At 37.4% G+C, this 11,519-nt stretch overlaps 1 protein-coding gene across 3 annotated transcripts; it reads left to right on the top strand.

Moving 5' to 3' along the window:
- Positions 1 to 946: 946 nt before the first annotated feature.
- Positions 947 to 8,880, top strand: LOC149178722 (uncharacterized). 3 transcript variants are annotated; one of them, XM_089423707.1, is made up of 6 exons: positions 947 to 1,093; positions 1,246 to 1,356; positions 1,467 to 1,538; positions 1,813 to 1,875; positions 7,497 to 8,358; positions 8,455 to 8,880. In XM_089423707.1, the coding sequence occupies exons 2-6, from the start codon at positions 1,276 to 1,278 to the stop codon at positions 8,724 to 8,726; spliced, it is 1,350 nt and encodes a 449-aa protein (XP_089279833.1). In that variant the 5' UTR covers positions 947 to 1,093; positions 1,246 to 1,275; the 3' UTR covers positions 8,727 to 8,880. The 3 variants fall into 3 exon arrangements, with proteins under 3 accessions (XP_089279833.1, XP_089279834.1, XP_089279832.1); XM_089423708.1 differs by having other exon boundaries at positions 947 to 1,104; positions 1,266 to 1,356; XM_089423706.1 differs by having other exon boundaries at positions 947 to 1,104.
- Positions 8,881 to 11,519: the final 2,639 nt, after the last annotated feature.

Raw genomic sequence — 11,519 nt, 5'->3', positions numbered from 1 at the left:
TAGTTGTGTGAAGCACTCCATGAGTGGTTTATCAGGCCACAACAAGCATTCATTCCCATTTCCTCTTACTCTTCTAGTTACAATTATTTCTTTCAAGGAAATCCCACTCCCTCACCTCATAGCTCTTTCCAACTTTACTTGTGAGCCCCACTAAGAAGAGGTCCAACCCCCAATATTGTTGTGCATTTTCCTTTTTATTATTTCCCAGGGCTCTCTTCATGTTCCTCTTGGACTCTTCCTCTTCTTTTCTCTCTCTCTCTATTTATTTATTTATTATTTACACCATAAATTAATTTAAGGTGCCAACTAATCCCACTTGGGTTTATCTTTCCTCTTCCTTCTTAGATCATGGATATGTGGTCCCATACTTGAGGCCATTACATTATCACATTACAAAAATAAGGGGAACAAGTACGAGGGGTGTCACAATTTCATAGAGATATAAAAAGAAAAAAAAACCATATAAGTAGAAGTCACAAATAGAGTTGCAAGTCTCCTAAAATGACAAGAAAAAACCATATTGTTATGCCTTATGTAGAGTAGGGTGAGTGAGATATTAGCTTTGGACCAAGCCAAAACCACATGAAGTGAAACCCCGCCTATTCCATAGAGCTCCATCTTTTCACGATTTATGATTAATCTTGGTGCTTACATGCACAAGTGTAAATGATGTATGAAGAAATAGACAAGTTAATGTCCATCCTATTAACTAAGAGATAATGCACCACTTGCCTTTAAGCATCATTAACATATAACTTTTATAATTTTTAATTCAGTAACTAAGAGATAGTGCTCTACTTGTTTTTTAATCTTTGATTTAATAACTATTATAAGAGATATGTTAAAAAAGAGTCCCCAATTTAAATTCAAGCATTATATTGTACACTATTTAACCTCTATATTGCTTTTGGTTATTTTAAAATTTATATCCCGCCATTCCGTGGCAATCATCGCGCCATTCCGTGGGTAAATTGCGCGGCCTTTTATTGCTCGGTGCTTATCCTTGGAGCCCTACATTGCCGATGCTTGGAAATCCGTAGATGCCCCAGACGCTACTGGTGAAGAGGGGAGGCAATTTTGGCTCTCTTGACAAGTATCATACTGGTACCGACTCTCTGTTTGAGAATTATTTGTAGAGTTGCACTTTCTTTGTTTTTTTTATCTTGTGATCATTATTTCCTCTTTAAAAGTTTTGAAGAACAGTTCCAGTTCCTAGTAACGTCTGCTATTTTGTCTTTTAAACAGAAATCACCAACGGATTGCAGAGGTGTCACAATGGCTGAGTGCCGTATTTGTCAGGAGGAGGACACAAAAAGAAATTTGGAGATTCCCTGTGCTTGTTCTGGCACCTTGAAGGTACAGGGTTTAGGGAATAGATAAGAGTGGTTTGTATGTTGTCATCTTTGCTGAATGAAAGGTCCAGGGTTAACTGGTTGATGCGAAACATTTGTTTTTTGGCTCCGCAGTATGCTCACAGGAAATGCATCGAGCGTTGGTCCCATCAAAAGGGAGATTCTATATGTGAATTGTGCAATCAGGTTTCATGACTTGTTATTTCCCTATTTCTTTTTAATTAATTAACATGATATATATATGGTCCATGAAAATTCTGAACTGGCAATTCGTTGATAATCATGTTTTCCTGCATTCATTTGGGTTGGCCAGCTTTGAAAAAAAGAGTAGGTTTTTTTACAGTAAAATCTGTCTTTTTAAGCCAAATGGTTAAATCTCAGTCCTTTTACGGTTAACTGGAACAATCTGATCACGAATACACTTTGACAAACGTAGAATGTTTTGGATTTGAAATCGCAGGAATATGTAATGGGGAGGGTTGGTCAAATGCCGAGAGGAGATCCGGACATACAGATGGAGCAGGTAGTTCCCAAAATTATGACTCTAGTTATGCTCAATTTACTAATGTTTTGGCCCCTGTTCCTACTGATATAATGATAACAATAGGGAATAATTTAGAGTTAATCCTTTTTGACGCTATGTTTACATTCTCGACAGGCCATCCTCGATTACTTTTTTTGATTGTTATGATTCTAATCTCATATGGTATTTTGCCTTCTGAAAATTTGAAGAGGATCTCTGTTTATCTTGTCGAAATTGATATTCCTTTCTATGAATTGGTGAAGTTATGGGATATTAGTTACCGGCTTCGAAGGTGGATTGAAAATACATGTATTGTATTACAAGCTATTTCTTCGTCGAAATTAATCAGCAAATTTCGTTTCATTTTTAATTTTTTTTTTCACTCTTTTCTGAATTTCCTCAATATTTTTGATTGTATTGCTTATTAGCGGTATGCCTATGTGCAAGGCCACGAAACACTCTTATAGTATGGGTTTGAACGCTAATGCAGATAATAATAAGAGAAGGGACTTGTTTCATTCTATCTCTCATTATCTTCACTTAATCAAGAAAACCGAATAAATATAAATTTTTGATTCTATTGCTTATTAGCAGTATGCCTGTGTGCAAGGCCACAAAACATGAATAAATAGAGGTTTTTGATTGTATTGCTCATTAGCAGTATGCCTGTGTGAAAAGCCACAGAACACTCTTGTAGTATGGTTTCAACGCTAATGCAGATAATAATAAAAGAAGATATTGTTTTATTCAATCTCTCACTATCTTCACTTAATCAAGAAAGCCGATAGAAAAAGAAGGTAGGATATTTTGCAGAATGTACTTGCAAAGTCTCCAGGTCTGAACGTTGAGCTAGCGTAGGACGATACGCGTGTTATCACAATCTCTAATTGGTCTTATATGTTTCTTATTTTTTTCATCTTTTTTCCATTTATTTCCTATTTTCACTCGTCTTTTTCTCCATTTATTTCATTTGATGAAAAATCTTTCTTGTTCATGAGTTGAGCTCGTTGGAGTTTTAGTTGTTGAAGTAATTTATGGTGCACCATTTGCCATGTTCATTAATATCCATCTTTTTTTTCATTATCACAAAATTAAACTAGTATTTGCATCAGATGTTGCAAAGGAAATGCTGTAAGTCGATAGTGCATATGGAAAAAGAGCATAGATGAAAAAAAATGTGATATGTTAGGTGATCTAACTATAGCCAAATTTGAATGAAAAAAAAATCTTAATGTTAAATGTAATACAATCAAACAATCTAGTCAAAACAGAGGCATATGCAACTTCCTTCCCAAGTGCTCAATGCAAGAGCTTATTTTCATTAAAAATTGCATCTTAGACCAAACCTTTGTTTTTCATTGCCTCATCCAGACTGAACCCTTCACCCTCATATGGTAATGGTTTCAGATCAAATTTTCGTGCAAGTATTCTCCAGTGGCATTTCCATTTATACACGTCTCCATTAGCATAATCAAAGGCTTAGTTCTTTTGATAAGATCTGTGGCAGCCCAAATTTCTTGTTTTGCAATCAATTTTGCATCAGATGCATTCATAAATTATTCCCATGAAATATTGTTCCCTCAATACTTGAAAGACAACCCCCCATGTTTGCAAATGGTAGTGTAAACACACAGTGTGTCTAAAACATTCATCAAGTTCCAAGGAGAGAAGCCAAATATGTGTGTCAAACGGTGAATGGACCAAATTAATCTTTCTTTATTCTTTGTTGCCTTGAATACAATATCCTCGAGAGTGTAGTAAAAATTGGGCATAGGTAGCATAAGAAGCTCTTCCCAAGGGGGCATGGTCTTCTTTTCTTCTGTTTTTGACCTTCAAGCAAATCTTCTAAACCAAGTTTATTCTTTTTACTACCAAATCTGGAAATTGCTAGTAGACCTTACCTTGACTTTTTGAGTTTTAGTCTTTGTGCGCTTGCACTTCTCATCACATTTTCCTAGTCAAAGCTCTCTCTTTAGTCCTATGTCAATTTTCAAAGCATCCTCAACAATTTCATTATTGTTGTTTTATTGTTTTACCATTATTGTTATTTTATTGTTTTACTACCTCCCTAAACCTATAAACTCTTCTTAACATCTTTGGACATACAACTTTTGAAGACATGTTTCTTGCAATCCATGCCCTAGTTTTTTGCAAGAGGAGGAAATGAAGAAACATCCCTCTGTTGGCCGGATAAATCGTTCTTGCAGACAAGACTGATCTCCCTAGTATCAACTGATATCTAGCAACAAGCAGGACAAGCAAATCTATCTTTTCCTAAACATATTTTGATTCATTAATAAAAGCTAAAGAGGTGTTTTAGATCCTACCTTAAGTCCAATGCTAGTTTGTGGCAGCCACGCTCCAATAGCTCCAAAGAGTTTCCTTTTAAGAACCTGCAATCACAAACAAGCACACATCAAAGAACACTTGCATAGCTAATATAATAAATCGTGTTCATCATAGTGATCAAGGAATCTATGAAATAAATCATTAAACACAGCTTATTGAGAAAAATAAACTTGATTGTATTAACTTTGAAATAGAAGAATTTTACAACCTTGGTGCCTTGATGCTGTACAAGCTCTTCCTAGGGGTCTAAACAGGAATCTCCTCTACTTTGACAAGCATCACTCTCTTCCAAATGAGATCAAAAGGTATGTGATCTTTCCTCTCAAAAGCTCAATTAGGAAGACTAAGTTCTAGCAGCATTTACCCTAAAAAATATTCAGCTTTCAACCTCCTTAGTAACCAGCCCAATGCTTCATTTTATAGTGCAAAGGAAGGAGGTTACAGGTCCATCATTGAAGGGATAGAGTTCTCCTTTGAGGGGATAAGCTCCTCACATCAAGGGGTTAGCTCCTAAGGGTATGGGATGCATGAACCCTTAAGGAGCGAACTTGTAATCGCAAGATTTTCTCTAGAAGCTTCCAGAAATGATTCAAAGTGAGTTTTTAAGAATGTATTTGCACCTTTTTAACTTTTACAGGGGTTCGCATCCTATAAGATAGAGACAGAGCGGTCAGGTGCACAGGGGACATAACCAATGGGTGCGGTACCGCAGGTAATGCTAAGAGAGTGCGAAACCAGAGCTTTAGAGATTTTTAAGGTCTTTCTTTCATTTTCAAGGCTTGATATGAAGAACTAAGGCTTAAGACTTGCAAAGGAGGTAAGTATGAGTGATGATAGACTCACATAGATTGCAGAAAGTCATGGCGACAATTTTTTGTGCAACAGATTTCCCCCTAAAGTGCGAAGTCTATAATAGATGAGGATGGTTTTTTGTCATCTAATAAGAGTGAAGTACTTTATCATTTCAAGGATCTTCTTGTGGATACCCCGGTCGGAACCTGTAAAAACATTCAATGCAAAAAATATATGAATATATCATCGCTGAGGTAGGCATTCCCATACTCAGATCAAAACTGACTAGAAAACTATCTAAATTGTTTTGATATAGGAATGATTTCGTAATACATCATCAGTATAGACATATGTAGACACAGTATGGACACAACCATCTGTTTATGAATAGTCCACTGTATAATAATTAACAAAATTCCTCGTAGCTTGGATGGTGGAAACTAGATCCAGGGCCTTGATTTCTGCTTCCCGAACTAGTACGATTCTATCCATGTGAATGAATGTGTCGAAGTCGAACATGGTAGAAACCATTTGATTACCAGTCAATGATGTAAACTGTTAACAAGTGTGAGAGGAACCACCAGTGATGTCAATGGCCCTCAAAGTACTCAGTACAATCCATGAAATGTGAATAAATGAGTCGATGTTGAACACGTCACGGAATCCTTTGATCGAAGGTCAATGATGCAACATGTCGTCAAAGGCGAGAAACTTGCCATTGAGGCATGCAGATTCCAAGGTACTGACAATGTCTAGATCATCTTTCTAGATAATGAGTTGGAGTCGATAGAAAGTGATCCGTTGTAGGCAAGCTCGCAACACGAAATCATAGATCAAGTTTTGAAGAAATGTATTTGGCAAGGACTAACTCAGGGATGGTCAAGATGGATGACAGATATTTTGCAAATGAATGGTTTATTTGAAACTGACCTCTTGAACACATAACGACACTGCAGATGGTTTGGTGACAATTGACCCAAAGCTAATACCCAGAAATCGGGTGAAGACTTTCAATATGGTTTGATTAACTGTTAGGCAAAGGATTTCCCAACCCAGGTGAACAAAAAAGTGTCGTGTTTAAGAGTGGTTAATTGTTTTTCTAGACACAAAGTATAACAAACAAGTTCATTTTTCTCTGTTTTCCCCCACCATTTTTGGCAAGTACCTATTTATTTTTGACAAGCTTGAGGAGGATAACATTTGCTTGATTATAAGCTCATCCTTCAGATGAGTCCAACTTAGTTTAAAATTCGAATCCTAAGAATGAGTGGTCCGTTTCTGTTTGAAATTGAACAAGTCCTTTACTGTGAAATTTTAACGAGTCCAGTATAGGGGAAACTCGGTGTTTTTCAATTTTAGGGAGTCGGAAGAAAAACTTAAGAAAACTCCATGGTTGTCATTTTTCGTAAATTTGTGTCTCCCAAGCTCGAAAAAGTATAAAATAATATTTGAGAGAACCGCTTGACCATTATGATCAAGGAGTACTTTTCATAATTAGTGGCCCTGATTTGAAAAAATAAAAAAGCGACCAAAGACACGTCGTTTTATTACCAATATCGAACTTGAAATGACAAAAATCCGGCAATCTTTTCATGTTTACACGGTCAAAAAAGCGCTGTAAGTGGACCGTCTTTTTAATTCTGTTTTAACGAGTTTAAAAAAAAAACTCGGCTATCTTTTCATATTTTACGAGTTAGAAAAGAGCGTAAAGAGGACTCCTATGTTTTTGCTTTTTTGTTGAAAATGATCAATTCTCCTTGAAAACCCAATATTCTGCACAAAAACTCAAAACATTACTCATACCTATTTAAAATTAATAAAAATGTATCAAAAGTGACATTTTTAAAGTGAAAAATAAACAAATTAGAAATTTATTTATTCAAAAAAACTTATAAAAAAGGCTTTTGTAAATTCATTTTTATCGTTTGACTTTAGAGTAAAAAGTAAGAGTTTTTGGTAAGAAACTTCCTGTGAAGATTGTGGAAAATCCGATCGCTGGAATCAAGAATTGTCCTCTCCAGGTAATCCACATCATCCCTAACTTGCTTTTCAAACGTTTCATTTTCATTTTTAGGGCTTTAAAATCCATTTTTTAGGAAAAGTTTGGTTAAAAAATCAAGTTCATTCTAGATCATCCAATATTTGCATCAAAAATATTGTTATTACAATCAGTTGGTGAAGTTCATAATGCACACAAATAAAATAGAGATATAAAATTCATTTTTTAGGAAAAATTTGGTTAAAAAATCGCTCGCGGTGGTTGCGTAGGTGTACCATGTGGTCTCTGCGAACCCCGACTTTTTCACACAAGAAAAAGTTTGGGTCCTGCACCTCTTGTTAAGGACAAGTGCGAACCTACGCACTGTCTCTAACAGGCGGGTGCCGACCCCGTGAAACACGGTTTAAAAACCTAACTTTTTCATTTCTGCCCACATATTTTGAAATTACAAAGTTCTAATCTGCCTTTTTTTGCAATGCAGATACACAAGATGCTTGTTTGGCGGGAACGGGAACACGAAGATGTGGATCAAGCAGCATTGATTCATCCTCCTTCAATACAGGCATTAAGAGCATGTGGTTTATTGAAATTCTGGGCCATACCTGGCATGAGGGCTCAGGTAGACTTTCTGCAATGGCTGGTGGACAGGTGGAGCACACAGGACCAATGTTTCATAATTGGTGGCCATCGGCTCGAAATCGAGCTAGAGGACATTTATTTCTTGACTGGTTTGCCTAAGAGAGGCGAAAGATTATCTCTATTCGGGACTAGGCTAGGTGGCCAGTCTGTCACTAGTCTACGACTAGAGTTTTGCAATGTCCAAACTGCGGACAAAGGGATAGATATTAAGACTATCTCTTGTCCTGAACTTAAAGTGATCGCATTTACTGTCACCAGACTATGCGGGAGCGCAACATTGCATCTAGCTACCGGATCCCAAATGCGCATGGCAGTAGACTGCTTCCGAGGCACCATCTTCAACTGGTGTGAAGCTGTGTTGGCGAATGTGAAAGGCCAACTGACTAGGGCAAAGAATGGACAACTAAAGAACTTTGGATATGGTTTCTTAGTTGTGAGCTTTGGCCTAGAGAGGGTCCCTATGTTGGTCCCACAGCATCTTTCTGTTGAGGATGGACTTCCCCGAGAACCTAGGATTATGCGCTGGGTTGCAGTCATGGCTCGTCATCCCGAGGAGGGGACTGAGGTTGTTCGATTCCCACCTGAGTATTTTCGTTGGTTGGAGAACCAACTGTTCGTGATTCAGGACTTTCCATATGCTGGAATGGATTATCGTGGTGATCCAGACATGGCTCTTCCACCAGGAGAGCAATGGGATGATTCAGGTAAAATTATTTTCAACATTTTCTAAATTTTAAATTATATATATATTTTTTGTTTTTAAATCGTCCAAAATTGATAGTAAAAAGTTTTAAATGCAGATGTGGGTCCACGGCGACCAGCCGCTCTCCAGCCCTATGAGCGAAGACACCCTGTTGCCGCGGCACTGGCCCCACAGGACCAATCAGCAGAGACTTTGACCGAATTGGAGCATCACCTAGAGCGTTTGATAGTAGATATACCAGAGACTAGTATAGATGATATTCCTCTTAGGCTACAACGCTATGTGATTGGGGTCCCAGGACCTTTTAGGAGGTTCCTTTGTAGGGTGGCCCGAGCAGTGGTTTTTTATCGTGATCATCATCAGGGATAGGATGATCGCCGTTGTAGACTTCATATGACATTTTATATCTTTTTGTGTTATCATTTTTGCTGATCATAAGGTGTTTTTCAACCTATGATCGAAGATGATGTATATTTGACACACTTTAATGCTATGATATATATCACTATTACTGGTTATTTTCTATGACATGTTTATGAAATGTTTTTAAATTTACTGTCTTGATTATTGCAAATGTCTATTTAACATTTGAGAAGCAATTGCATCCACTAATGTATTTAAATATCTTGGAATATGTTGATATTCAATGTAGTCAAATTCATGTCCCAAGAGACGAACCCTCAAAAATAATCTTAATAACACTAGATTTCTAATGGCATAAACCCTGTTAAGTTGTAATACAACGAGTTTAGAATCTAACCTAACAATCAAACTCCGAATCCCAAATGAAATGGATTCAGATAATAACTCAATCACTGCACTATACTCTGCAATGTTATTTGTTGTTTGACCAAGGCTTACCCCATGCATAGATACTAACTTGTCAGAGGGTGAATAGATAACCCAAGCTGCGGAAGATATATTCCGTGTACTACGGCAAGCACCATCAGCAAAACCAATATATGTTTGAGAAGATGTCGACATCTGCAATATCAAGAGTAAAATCAAGATAAGTAGGAATAATGATAAAAACACTCTAAACTAGGCACACTTTCTAATCTAAACACACCAACTAGAAAGAAACTAATCTAACAAAAAATTTCCACACCAAAACTTAAGCATAATATCTCTTCAGATAAAGACCATTTCTGGGTTTACCTAAAGAGACACCGTCAAAATCTACTAATTCATAGGCCCCTTTGACCAGCTTACGCTTAACAACAAAAGGACCATGCCACATGGGTACGAATTTTCCAGCCCCTAGCTTATTGTTTGCTTGATCGTATAATAAAACTAGATCCCCTTCCGAAAAATTACGAGGTGTAACATTTCGATCATACTGAGCTTTTATCCGTTTTGCATGAGTCTCGAGTGCTAATGCAGCATTACGTCGATTCTCATCTAATTGAGCTAAGTACAACAAACGTTTCTCCTCCTTGGAAGTGGCTGGGAGTAATTCTATGGCTATTTGCAATGACGGAATTTCGCATTCAATGGGTAACATGCCTTCCAACCTGTAAACAAGTTGAAAAGGAGTGAAACCAGTTGATGTTTTGACTGAGGTTCGGTATGCCCAAAGTGTTGAAAATAACATGTTATGCCAATTCGATCGATGAATCCCAATGATTCGTTGGATCATGGTGACTAGAACTTTATTGATTGCCTCAACCAGACCATTAGCTTGTGGGTAATATGGAGTAGAACTATCGTGACGCAGGCCAAGTTGATTTGTTAGTTTAGTTATCATGATGTTTCAAAAATGACTCCCATGATCAGTAATAATCGCTTGAGGAACACCAAACCTAGCAAATATATGATTGGAAACGAAAATTGCAGTAGTTTTGTCGTCTGTCGAAAATGTAGGCATTGCCTTGGCCCACTTGGTAAAATAATCTACCGCAAGGATGATATACACATGCCCCCTGGCCGAGTGAGGGTTACATGTAATAAAGTTGATACTCCACTTTGCGAAAGGACCGACATCAATGATAGGGTGGAGAAGAGCGGGTGGAGCATGCATCTTACGATCAAAAATTTAACAATTGTGGCATTTTCAGACTAAATAGATACAATCTTTAAATAAGGACGACCAAAAATAACCAGCGCGCAATATCTTTTGGGCTGTGGAATACCCAGACATATGATCGCCACATGCTCCAGAGTGACAGTCATTAAGAACCTTTTTAGCTTCTTCATGAGTTAGACAACGTCGGAAAACAGAATCCGCCCCACAAGGATAAGGTGTATCTCCAATTATATTGTATTGTTGGGATTGGAAACATATTTTCCTTCGCTGAGATCGTGAGATTTCAGGCCGAAAAGATTGGGTTTGGAGATAGACAATTATATCTCCATACCAAGGATCAAGAGTACTGATAAGAAACAAAGATTTATCCGCAATGGGTTCTTCCGCCACAGATTTAGTATCAGTACGCGGGAAATCACACATCAGTTCCGCAAAAACCAAAGATTTCTTTGCCTTGGCTTTTTCAAATTCCAAGTCAAATTCTTGCAGGATAACTATCCATTTGGAATACTTGCTCCTTAGCAATTGTTTAGTCAAAATATACATCATAGGGTTACAGTAAAAAATTATCGTGGTTTTGCGTAATAAGATGTAATGACGAAAACGTTGGACAACTTGAACTGCTGCCAAGGCCAATTTCTCCACATGCGAATATTTAAGCTCAGTTGGATACAGAGTTCGACTAAGATAATAAATCACATGTTCACTGTTGAATTCATCTTCCTGAACTAAAACCATCCTAATGGTGGAATGAGAAGCGGCGAGGTACAAGAAGTAATCCTGGTTGTAGTTGGGAGGATGCAATAACAGTGCATGGGTCAACACGTGTTTAAGTGCATCAAAAGAATTTAATCCCAAAAAAATGGAGTGTTTTGTTTCAACAACTTGGTAAAACCTTTCGTTATCTCGGCATAGTTAGGAATGAATCGACGTAAAAAATTTGCTTTCCCTTGCAAACTTTGGAGTTGGCGAAGAGTCAAAGGAGGAGGTAATTTGACAATAGCCTCAAGCTTCGAGGGATCGACACGAATGCCGGCTTTCAAAACAACAAATCCTAGTAAATGACCCGTTTCTATACAGAAAACACATTTGTGTGGATTCAGTCTAATTCGATAATGCCTACATCTCATAAAAAT

The sequence above is a fragment of the Pinus tabuliformis genome, chromosome 4_1 (assembly GCF_031772625.1).
Source record: "Pinus tabuliformis cultivar Carrire ecotype Pingquan chromosome 4_1, CPIR1, whole genome shotgun sequence".
Classification (NCBI taxonomy): domain Eukaryota; kingdom Viridiplantae; phylum Streptophyta; class Pinopsida; order Pinales; family Pinaceae; genus Pinus; species Pinus tabuliformis.
The sequence above is the reverse complement of the archived record's forward strand: the minus strand, read 5'-3'. Positions and strand labels throughout refer to the sequence as shown.